General features: G+C 27.4%; 5 protein-coding genes across 7 annotated transcripts; 3 read left to right on the top strand and 2 right to left on the bottom strand.

Moving 5' to 3' along the window:
• The first annotated feature begins 203 nt into the window (after positions 1–203).
• On the top strand, positions 204–1,164 carry LOC124427913 (microsomal glutathione S-transferase 1-like). Its single transcript, XM_046971346.1, has 2 exons — positions 204–440; positions 583–1,164. Exons 1-2 carry the CDS (start codon positions 327–329, stop codon positions 901–903), a joined length of 435 nt encoding a protein of 144 aa, XP_046827302.1. The 5' UTR covers positions 204–326; the 3' UTR covers positions 904–1,164.
• Positions 1,165–1,295: 131 nt separating this feature from the next.
• LOC124427878 (transcription initiation factor TFIID subunit 7) lies at positions 1,296–3,550 on the top strand. Its single transcript, XM_046971274.1, has 7 exons — positions 1,296–1,537; positions 1,684–1,812; positions 1,909–1,989; positions 2,099–2,465; positions 2,544–2,900; positions 2,961–3,130; positions 3,333–3,550. The coding sequence occupies exons 1-7, from the start codon at positions 1,451–1,453 to the stop codon at positions 3,354–3,356; spliced, it is 1,215 nt and encodes a 404-aa protein (XP_046827230.1). The 5' UTR covers positions 1,296–1,450; the 3' UTR covers positions 3,357–3,550.
• Positions 3,495–4,498, bottom strand: LOC124427921 (probable trafficking protein particle complex subunit 2). The gene is made up of 3 exons (XM_046971359.1): positions 4,023–4,498; positions 3,699–3,932; positions 3,495–3,637 (listed from the first exon to the last, which is right to left on the bottom strand). The coding sequence occupies exons 1-3, from the start codon at positions 4,110–4,112 to the stop codon at positions 3,539–3,541; spliced, it is 423 nt and encodes a 140-aa protein (XP_046827315.1). The 5' UTR covers positions 4,113–4,498; the 3' UTR covers positions 3,495–3,538.
• A 192-nt stretch (positions 4,499–4,690) lies between these two features.
• Positions 4,691–7,842, top strand: LOC124424102 (E3 ubiquitin-protein ligase NRDP1). Of its 3 annotated transcripts, none has more exons than XM_046962666.1 (3): positions 4,691–5,423; positions 5,809–6,414; positions 6,507–7,842. In XM_046962666.1, exons 1-3 carry the CDS (start codon positions 5,334–5,336, stop codon positions 6,774–6,776), a joined length of 966 nt encoding a protein of 321 aa, XP_046818622.1. In that variant the 5' UTR covers positions 4,691–5,333; the 3' UTR covers positions 6,777–7,842. The 3 variants fall into 3 exon arrangements, with proteins under 3 accessions (XP_046818622.1, XP_046818641.1, XP_046818632.1); XM_046962685.1 differs by having other exon boundaries at positions 4,692–5,423; positions 5,783–6,414; XM_046962676.1 differs by having other exon boundaries at positions 4,692–5,423; positions 5,827–6,414.
• Positions 7,843–7,846: 4 nt separating this feature from the next.
• Positions 7,847–9,970, bottom strand: LOC124424120 (globin). The gene is made up of 3 exons (XM_046962713.1): positions 9,550–9,970; positions 8,262–8,487; positions 7,847–8,165 (listed from the first exon to the last, which is right to left on the bottom strand). Exons 1-3 carry the CDS (start codon positions 9,705–9,707, stop codon positions 8,037–8,039), a joined length of 513 nt encoding a protein of 170 aa, XP_046818669.1. The 5' UTR covers positions 9,708–9,970; the 3' UTR covers positions 7,847–8,036.
• Between the last annotated feature and the right edge of the window lie 102 nt (positions 9,971–10,072).

A 10,072-nucleotide genomic window follows, 5' to 3' on the forward strand; every position in this document is an offset into this window, starting at 1 on the left:
ATTTAAAATAACGACAGGAAATACGAAAATATTTTAATCTATTTTTGGAAAAAAAATTTCTTGTTTCTTTCTTCGATGTAAAATAAATAAATAGAATTATTGACTGTACTTAATAATATTGTTTTTATTGGGTACGTAGTAAAATAGTCGTAATTAATTCCTAGGTACTTGAATTCATACATGCTAGTGGAAAATTCTAGAGATAATATTTACATTAATAAACGAACATGATTATACTCAATCTCATGTTCACATCCGGTGTGTACAGAAAGTATTGTATTGTTTTAAAAGATATTTGTTAAATAGTATAAAGTAAGTATTTAAATATGGCTGCAATAAATACAGAAATTATGAAAGTATTTGGATTTTGGAGTAGTGTGCTAGTTTTAAAAATGCTTGCAATGGTAATTCTAACCACACGTTATAGATTTACAAAAAAGGTACTGTAAAGATGATTGCATTTAATAACTAATTTTATCATTTCAATATGACACCTTATTTTTTCCCACCATCTATTTTGTTAATATTAATATTATTATAATGAATACTAGAGAAACTAATTAAATTTTATTTATTTTTAAGATTTTTGCAAATTCTGAGGATGGATTTTCAAAAAAATGTAAAGTGGTTTATGATGATCCAGATATAGAACGTGTGCGTAGAAATCATCTCAATGATCTTGAAAATGTCCTTCCTTGGTTTATAATCACTTATATTTGGTTAACAACAGGACCATCTATTTGGTTGGCTGGAATTTTAATCAAAACTTTTGTAATTTCGAGAATTATACATACTTTAGTTTATGCTGTTTTTCCACAGCAACCTGCTAGATTTTTGTCCTTCTTCTTTGGTTATTGTATTATGGGCTATGAAGCTTTTGCTTCTTTATTATATTATTTGTAAGTTGTTTAAAATGAAACTTACATGAATGCAAAAATTCTATGTTTCCTTTTATACTTAAAATATACTTTATTAAATATTATATCAGTTATACATATATATTTTTTATAGATACAGTTGTGCTATATTCTGTAATTGTTATGATATTGATAATTTATATTTCTATAATTGTAATAATGGTTTATATATTTTTTTATTATTAATGTACTATTATTTGTAAATTAGTTAAATAAATCCTATAGAATGATTCAAATAACCTGAAAATTATTGTTTCAATTATAAAATAAAAATGAAAAAGATTGCAACTTTACCCAACTGATTTTATTATTATAATTTCATATAGTATCGCTATAATATCGCCCTTTATATAATTTCATGAACATAGTATAGAGTCGCCCTCTATCACTTGAGAGCAAATGAAGATTCTACCATTAGAAATTAGTTGTTGCCGGTTCCTATATTTGTGCGTTTTGTCAGTTGTTGCATTTGAACACTTTTTAGTTATGGATTATTTAAACTATTTCAATTTGATATTATAATTGAAATCAAAATGAATCGACATCCAAATACAGATTACAAAAGCCGTGGGGAACCACAAGTAGAATTAGAAAGTCAATTTATTTTAAGACTGCCAGTAGTAAGTTTTATTCTGCTTTTTAACCTAAAAATATGCTACTTAATAATATGTTATTTAAATATGCAATTTAATTGATTATTAGCAAATTCTTTAAGAAATTATTATAAAATACATACGCGCGCATACATATATATGATAAATTTTAGGATTCAGCGAAAGTCTTAAGAGAAACATTAAGAAGTGGAGCTCCCTTAAAAGATAGACTTAATATAAAATTAGAAAATGATATGCGATATGGCGAAGTAAGATTAGATCATTGGTTGTTGCATGCTAAGGTATTTAATATTTCTTATATAGGTGTAAAGTATAATTCTCCTCTCCATAGTTCTTAAGAAAAAAATAATTCTTCATTTTTTTTTTGTCTTTTTTAGGTAGTTGATTTGCCTACAATTGTAGAATCTTTAAAAACAATCGATAATAAAAGCTTTTATAAAACAGCGGACATATGTCAGGTAATATGATATCTTCGATAATAATATTAAGCGAATAAAATTTACAATAATAATATTAAGCGAATAAAATTTACAAACAATGAACTCATATTATTGTTATTATAAACAGATGTTGATATGCAAAGAGGAGGATGATCATACTACTACAGATGAGGAATCACCTATGAGGCAAAAAAAAAAAGACCCAAACAAAGTTGATAAAAAATTTTTATGGCCACATGGTGTAACTCCACCTACAAAGAATGTAAGACGTAGGAGATTCAGAAAAACTTTAAAAAAAAAATATGTAGAAGCACCAGAAATAGAAAAAGAAGTAAAAAGGTTGTTGAGAGTTGATAATGATGCTGTCAATGTAAAATGGGAAGTAATATGCGAAGATGAGGATCAATCGAAACCAAGTAAAGTATCATCTTCTGGAACAGTCAAATCTAGAAGGGATAATATTAGCGGTAATACATCACAAAGTTTAGATGTTGGTAAGTATTCTATTTAATTTAACCAATTCTATTCTATTTAATCAATTTAGTTATATTATGTGATTATTTTATTTATAGCTGAACATGATATATTTGGTGAACCTGTGAGTGACAGCGAAGATGATGATGAAGAAGCAAATATAAATGTTATGGAACTTGATGAAAATAGCAGATTATCTGGTGATAGTAGAGCATCCGACTCTAATTCCATGCAGGCTGCTTATTCAGAGCGATCAAGTAATAATGTAACTACGAGTTGTGGTCTTGTAACGGAATTTAGCAAGGAAATGTTCCAAAATGAGAACAACTCTGAGGTAGATGGAGAAAAACCGACAGATACAGCAGAATCAAAAGTACCAAAATTAGAACAGTTTCATTCAGAATATATTATTCCTGATCATTTTTCAGAATCACCATCTATTTCTACGCCTAAAGGTAATTATATTAAATGTATGTTATACATATGGAAATAAGCTGATTTATGTATTATTTCAGATTCATTGCAAACGAGACTTGCCACACTTCATGCTGAATTAGCAGAGTTGCGCCAACGAAGGCAGCAGCAAGAGATTGAAATTGCAAATATTGAAAATGTTAAACTTAGACAAAGATTTCAAGAAATTTTGGATAATTTATTAACTCAAGAGATGCAGAAGGTGCAAGAGGTAATTAATAATATTGTTCATAGTGTTTATATTATAGTGTTTATATTATAAATAGACTTCTATTTTATTTTTTTATATTTGATGAGATGCAGAGGTTTTTTTTTCAAAGAATAGTTCTAGTATCTGCTTAAAATTTCTTTTTAACTTAAAATAATTGTTTTGAATAATCATTTATAACTTAATATATTATACTAACTTTCAGATTCAAGATTTGGAATTGGAATAAAATTAAACTACTTCTATAATATCACCATTCATTAAGTTGTGATAAACAAAATTGAACAATTATTATTTAAGTATTGAGGATTCCTAAATAGTATTAATGTTAGAGGATATGTTGTATTTAAATAATATAAGTCGAAAATAGAAAAAATGAACTGTTGTTATTATAATAATAAATAAAAATTATTATGAAGATAAGTATTTTCTGCCATATAACTGTGCCTTCTTCTCGAAACCAACAGATTTAATAGGTGTATTTAGTTTATAAAAAGGATTCATGGAATACTGAAACAAATAACAACGATTTTACAATCTTATAAAAGATTGTTAAAAACACAAATATTACCTTAATGTACGTCTCATACATTTCATTAAAGAAATTTTTGATTCCATCTTCGTTTTTACTATCGTGTACCATAACAAATCGTATATGAGTCGCTGTTACAAAAGCGCTTACGAACCATTGATTAAATTTATCTACAACTTTAAAATGCATATTTGTTGTTTTCCATGTATGTTCATCTACAAGATCAAGTGCAGCATGAGCTATAAATTGGCTCAAATGTGTGTGATCTTCTTTCTATTATAACAGTGAGTTAATTAAATAAAATATTTTTCTATCATGATATGTAGTTTAAAAAATATAAATCTATTAGGATAATAAACAAACCTTTGCATCTTTACTAGAATTATTAAATTCTATTTCAAATAATGGGTTATCAGCATGGCCAACAATAGCAAAATAATAATTTGCTGCCATAATTTATTCTTTTATTTACATTTATAATCTTAATATTCTTTTTTGCAATCTTTTTGTATTCAATATCTTGTATGTATTTAGTCAAATAGTAAAAGATATCAAAAAATATTCTATCATATTATATTATAAATATTATATTATAATATAAAGAGTAGAGTACAGAACGAATAAAAATCGAAACAAATTACTTAGGAAAAATTAAGATAATATCAACTAGAATGTCAATGAAGAAATATCACTGAGAAACTGAAGGTAACCGATTGATGCAGCGCCCTCACTTTCACGAACTAAATGGTTTCATTTTTGTGACCTAAATTGTTCGTACGAATTCACGTCCAGAATATTCGTTGCTAAAACCTGCTACTGTATTCTGACAGGTCAAAAATTAATAATTAAAAATAAAAAATGTAATATTTATAATTATAAATTTCTTTGATATAAGCAATATTAAAATAAAAACTTGAAATAAATTATATAAGAAAAGAATATATGATTTTTCATAATTTTTATGTTATCCTACAAATTAATCAATTATTATTTAATTCATTTGTCACGATTACATTTTTCTCTTGTTTTTATTAATTTATATCAATTACTTGATTCAAAATGTATAAATATATGTCTTATGTAAAGTTCTCTTCGTGATTAAAAATCATAATTAAATAAGTATAAAATAAGAAAAATGAAGATCTAATTTGAAATTGAGGTGTAATCGTAAATAGGTAAAACTAGAAAATCGTTCTTTTGCCGATTAAAAATCGTCTATCATGATTCAGAAGGGTGCGCTTGTATCGTGTATTCACGCTTGTATCGTGTATACACACTTGTATCGCATATTCACGTTTGTATCGCGTATACACACTTGTACTACATATTCATGTTTATATTATATATACACGTTTATATCGTGTATCGTAATCCTTCATTTTTCGGTACAACACGATCATTGCCAATTGTCGATTTGTTCTCGTACAAAATATTCGCAACGGACAGCTTGTCTCGTCTCTTCAAAAGTAACGGTATAACATACATACGTATATGTATTGAACATGTACATATATACACATATATTGTATATTTGAGCTTTCTCGTCGATCTGTGCCATCGAAACCGAAGTTCGAGAGAGACGAACGATCTTCGTCCGGTTTATGCGAAATATTGAACGAAGTATTGGAGAAGGCATAATATCTAGTTAGCTAAAAAGTTACAAAGTTGTAAGTTATGGGGTTCGATGTGAACCGATTTCAAGGAGATGTGGACGAAGAACTCGTCTGTCCGATTTGCTCCGGTGTTCTCGAGGATCCCGTCCAGGTATTATCAGAATTTCTCTTATAAATTCCTTTTATATCTTCATGAAATGTATTTAATTGCGAACTGCCAAGACTAACCTCGCTTTTTATGTACATTTATTTATTTATTCACATTCTAACATTATATTTTGTTTGTTGTATTTATTAATTGAGTAAACCATTATTAATTGTCTTTTTGTTTCATTCAGTTAATTTAACTTGTGAATAACTTTTCCGGCCCTTCTTTTTCTTTTTACTTCTTTTTTTATTTTTTTATTTTTTTTAAATTATTCTGATGGTGATAAAATATAACTCTCTTCGTAAACAATTATTATTTTATATACTGTTTCCAATGAAAAAAATAGCAGTTTTGCAGTATAGTTTTATAGGCTTATGAGGACTGGCAGGTGAGGAATATGTTACAGGCTCCTGTATGTGAACATGCTTTCTGTCGTTCATGTATCAACGAATGGATAAACAGACAACCGACTTGCCCTTTGGATCGTACTCCCATTACCTCTGCACAATTGAGAGCAGTTCCAAGAATTCTACGAAATTTATTGGCTCGCTTATGTATCAGTTGCGATAACATTATGTATGGATGTCAAGTAAGCATCAAGTTGGACAGTTTAGTATCACATTTGGAACAGTGTGAATATAATCCCAAAAGACCAATGTTATGTGAACAAGGTTGTAGTCTCATCATTCCGAAAGATGAGTTAAAAGATCACAATTGTGTAAGAGAACTTAGAAATTTAATACAGTCTCAGCAGCAAAAACTAACTGATATGAAAAGAGAGTTAGGCGAACAACAACTTCAAATAAATGAACATAAGCGAGAAATACACTTATTAAAAGATTTTATGAGAGCATTGAGAGTATCGAATCCTGCAATGAGAGCTATTGCCGATCAAATGGAAAGAGACGAAGTTGTTAGATGGTCTGCAACTCTTCCTCGTGCTAGAGTTACTAGATGGGGGGGAATGATCTCAACGCCAGATGAATCATTGCAGGTATTCTATTTTATTATATTATAACTGACACAGGAATCACCTGAATCACTTACTGATATGCAGTTCTTTAAGACATATTATATATTTTATAGATAATGGTCAAAAGAACATTGTCCGAAAATAATTGTCCACCTCACATCATTGATGAACTAATGGAAAATTGTCATGAAAGAAAATGGCCATCAGGTTTAAATTCTCTGGAAACTAGACAAAATTCAAGAAGACAATATGAATATTATATATGCAAGAGAGTACCCGGAAAGCAAGCTGTTTTAGTCCTCCATTGCGATAATACGCACATGCCAGAAGATATGATTATTGAGCCTGGTTTAGTGATGATTTTTGCCCATGGTATTGAATAAGTAAATATATGAAGAGCCATCAAATATCATGGTGCTTTTAGGAAGAAAAATGAACTTCAACAAGTTGAGTGTATCTACTTGATGTTTGCTATGATTTCCCAATGATGCATACAAATTAGCTTTATGCATGTGTGCACATTTTAAGAGGTTTGGGTGTATTAACGTCTCCCACAAACTGCAGTTTGCAGAAATAGTAAAAAACGATTGATACATAACTTTTGTGATACGTGATTGTACAGACACAATTGCCACATACAAAATCTAATTAAATGTCTGATTGTTATACTGTGATATGATATATTAATTTGTTGGAAAAGTTCCTGAGATTATTTGATGAATAGCAAACGATTCCAAATTTATTATTATAATCAATTGTTTATTTTTTAAAGTAAAATATTTTTAATTCATTTGTAATTGATTATTTATCATCTATTTCAGGAAATTTTTTTAATATTTTAGGCTTTTTTAAGTGATTTATTATGATAACTTTAAAAAATTGTAAAAAATAATGAATAGATTATAACGATATAATATTTACTATTGATAAGCGCTCAATGTGTTCTTAAGAAACAAGAAACGATCTCTGAATATACAATGTACACATCGGTTTGTAAATTATTGTAAAATCATTGCTAATGATTATGACATGATCAGGACATTATGCAGTATTAGATAACTAAACAGTGGTTTAATGCTTTTCAGCATCTTTAACGCTGCTTTGTATAATCATATGCACAAAAAACTAATTCATTTAAAATTTCATATAAGTAATTTCATTTTATCTCATATATGAAATTAATTCATGATGCATAAAATCTTATCAATTTTTCTTGGCTCTCATTAATAGCAAACTATAAAATAAAGCGATAGTAATCTTATAACTGCTCTTACAATTAGACAAATAATCTTTAATTGTTTTTTTAATTAATCAATGTTACAGATTATTATATCTAATTTATAGGCATGAATGACTGATCAGAGATAAACTATTGTAATTTTATATTCACTAAGAATGCAACAGAAAATGGATAAAGAAAGTTAATAAACATGATTTTTTAAATAAAAATTCATTTCTTTATAAATTAAACCCCAATAGATTATATTTTTAAAATATAGTTTACATATATGTATGTATATATGAATATATTAGGGTAGTTTCGTTAAATATATAAACTTCCATAAAATGCATGCAAGGAATGTAATATTTTCTTATAATATTAAAAATATATAATATTTTTTACTTTAAAAAAAAATAATCTTTTAACCCAAAATTTCATATATTTTCGAAAAGAAAACGTCCAATGTTTTATTCCATGCTTCTTCTACTTCCGATGTGAACTGTTTTCCTAAAGCTTCTCGAAGAACTTCCGCTACTACCGGTTTTAAATCCTGGACAATCAAAATAATAATTATATAAATATGAAAAAAATCGCAATTTTGTTTTTATTAATAACATAATTTTATAATAAACATAAGCGTATATACCTCAAACGATTTTACAGTCTGACCACGTTTCCTATGTCTTTCCGTAAAAATAGTTACGTTTTCTACTAATAGATCAAAATCTTGTAAAGAATCAATGACGGTACTTATTGTAGCTATTATACCTGCGCAATGAGCTTGAAATTTTTTATTGTTATTTAGTTGATCTATTGGCATATTTTTAAATGCTGGGAAACTTTGCTGATGTTCCGGAAATTTCTTGAAATAGCTGCAAGCAAAAAATAATACGCAATAAATTTGCATTCGAATTCGATGAAGTTCATTAAAATGCGCGTCGGCGTAAAATTTTTTATTCCATATTGTAAATTGAATTTTGTTATAATTCTATTATTTTACAGATTAATATTTATCACATTGTTCGTGCATGTATATGGTATCGGCATCGATCGATACGTAGGTATTGATCACTGATAAGATAGTCTCCTTGCGTTCATGAAAAATTACAAACGTGCTTTGCTTCCTGATGTTCTTTTTATTAATTTATAATCGCAGCAAAACGCGTGCAGTGTATTAATTCTAAAGACGTTAACTATATTGTGAATAAAGATTATTGCAGGTGGTGATCTGTCTAAGAATATGTCAATTCTAATTATATATAGGATCCATAATTTATTTAGTTGCTCATTATTTTCGATTGATTTTCATTCTTTTGTCTACGTAATATTTATCTTAAATTAATGATAAGAAAAATTCGTGATAAGTTCAAATATCTCGATAAGCTAAGAAGTATTTATAAAACATTTTGAACTTTGATATTTTTCAGAATAATTGCGCAACTGAAAATATTGAATTTGCAATTCAAATAATATATGCTTTATATCTTTATAATGCTATTTAATATTTACTATCATAAATTTGCCGTATAATTTTAAATGGTAATACATTAATCAAACGTATGCATGTAGGTGGGTTAAAATCGATTTTCTTGTCAAATTAGTCTTATTACTTATTAATCTTATTAGTCTTAAACTTATTAGTCAGACATAATAAAATCATATATTTGTTAAAGCGCGGCGAATATTTGATTGATTTATTGATACATTTATTAACAACAAGCAATAATAAAATTTTGAAAAAAAAAATAAAAATAAAAAATGTTTAAATATACTTTATACATAGCTTATCCTTCTCTCAATAAGCAATTGCATATTATCATTACTATAAATTTATATAAAAATAATAACTTCTCAATTTTGTTTAACTTTATAAATCATTATACGCGAATTATATTTGAATATTAAAATATAACAAAGTGGAAAAAAATACTTACGCCAACATTATAGCACAGCCGGATGCAACTTGATCTTTCTTTATAATAGCCCACGTATTCTGTACAAGTTTCTTTTGTCTTTCTGTGAGTCCTGTAGCTTCGTCAATTTTAGAATCATTTGTCCAAAATCCGAAAAAACGATTAAATGTTGCCATCATTTTATGTATTGGATTTATAAAAGAATATTACAATTTTTCATATAAAAAATTTTGTTTATATGTATTTTCTTTTTTTTCTTTTTTTTTAATCAAAACGAATCGTTCGATTAAAACTATAATTTCATATAACAAATTTGCATGAATTTGTTCTCTATGATTTCTATTAAAATATAATATTTAATAAAATGATTTAAAAAATAAAAATGGAAGTTTCGCGCAGCTACAAAATGTATCGATCGACGATCTGTATGTAACTACTCCGTATCAAAGATAGCAACAGACTAAACGCTTCATTCGGATCACACTAGTCTTTATATAATTTTCTATGATACATCACGTGCCACACGACGGCGTACTTTCATTCA

Source organism: Vespa crabro, chromosome 1 (assembly GCF_910589235.1).
Source record: "Vespa crabro chromosome 1, iyVesCrab1.2, whole genome shotgun sequence".
In the NCBI taxonomy this organism is placed as follows: Eukaryota; Metazoa; Arthropoda; class Insecta; order Hymenoptera; family Vespidae; genus Vespa; species Vespa crabro.

What these genes read in the sequence shown, in the direction of transcription:
- LOC124427878 (XM_046971274.1), top strand. Translation starts at nt 1,451, where the DNA reads ATGAATCGACATCCAAATACAGATTACAAAAGCCGTGGGGAACCACAA. An exon ending in ATCTATTTCTACGCCTAAAG is followed by an intron (nt 2,901 to 2,960) that starts GTAATTATATTA and finishes GTATTATTTCAG; the next exon opens with ATTCATTGCAAACGAGACTT. An exon ending in AGATGCAGAAGGTGCAAGAG is followed by an intron (nt 3,131 to 3,332) that starts GTAATTAATAAT and finishes ACTAACTTTCAG; the next exon opens with ATTCAAGATTTGGAATTGGA.
- LOC124427913 (XM_046971346.1), top strand. Translation starts at nt 327, where the DNA reads ATGGCTGCAATAAATACAGAAATTATGAAAGTATTTGGATTTTGGAGT. An exon ending in GTTATAGATTTACAAAAAAG is followed by an intron (nt 441 to 582) that starts GTACTGTAAAGA and finishes TTTATTTTTAAG; the next exon opens with ATTTTTGCAAATTCTGAGGA.
- LOC124424102 (XM_046962666.1), top strand. Translation starts at nt 5,334, where the DNA reads ATGGGGTTCGATGTGAACCGATTTCAAGGAGATGTGGACGAAGAACTC. An exon ending in TTCTCGAGGATCCCGTCCAG is followed by an intron (nt 5,424 to 5,808) that starts GTATTATCAGAA and finishes GAGGACTGGCAG; the next exon opens with GTGAGGAATATGTTACAGGC. An exon ending in CGCCAGATGAATCATTGCAG is followed by an intron (nt 6,415 to 6,506) that starts GTATTCTATTTT and finishes TATATTTTATAG; the next exon opens with ATAATGGTCAAAAGAACATT.
- LOC124424120 (XM_046962713.1), bottom strand. Translation starts at nt 9,707, where the DNA reads ATGATGGCAACATTTAATCGTTTTTTCGGATTTTGGACAAATGATTCT. An exon ending in GGCTGTGCTATAATGTTGGC is followed by an intron (nt 8,488 to 9,549) that starts GTAAGTATTTTT and finishes TTTTGCTTGCAG; the next exon opens with CTATTTCAAGAAATTTCCGG. An exon ending in AGACTGTAAAATCGTTTGAG is followed by an intron (nt 8,166 to 8,261) that starts GTATATACGCTT and finishes TTGATTGTCCAG; the next exon opens with GATTTAAAACCGGTAGTAGC.
- LOC124427921 (XM_046971359.1), bottom strand. Translation starts at nt 4,112, where the DNA reads ATGGCAGCAAATTATTATTTTGCTATTGTTGGCCATGCTGATAACCCA. An exon ending in ATTCTAGTAAAGATGCAAAG is followed by an intron (nt 3,933 to 4,022) that starts GTTTGTTTATTA and finishes CTGTTATAATAG; the next exon opens with AAAGAAGATCACACACATTT. An exon ending in TGTATGAGACGTACATTAAG is followed by an intron (nt 3,638 to 3,698) that starts GTAATATTTGTG and finishes TATTTGTTTCAG; the next exon opens with TATTCCATGAATCCTTTTTA.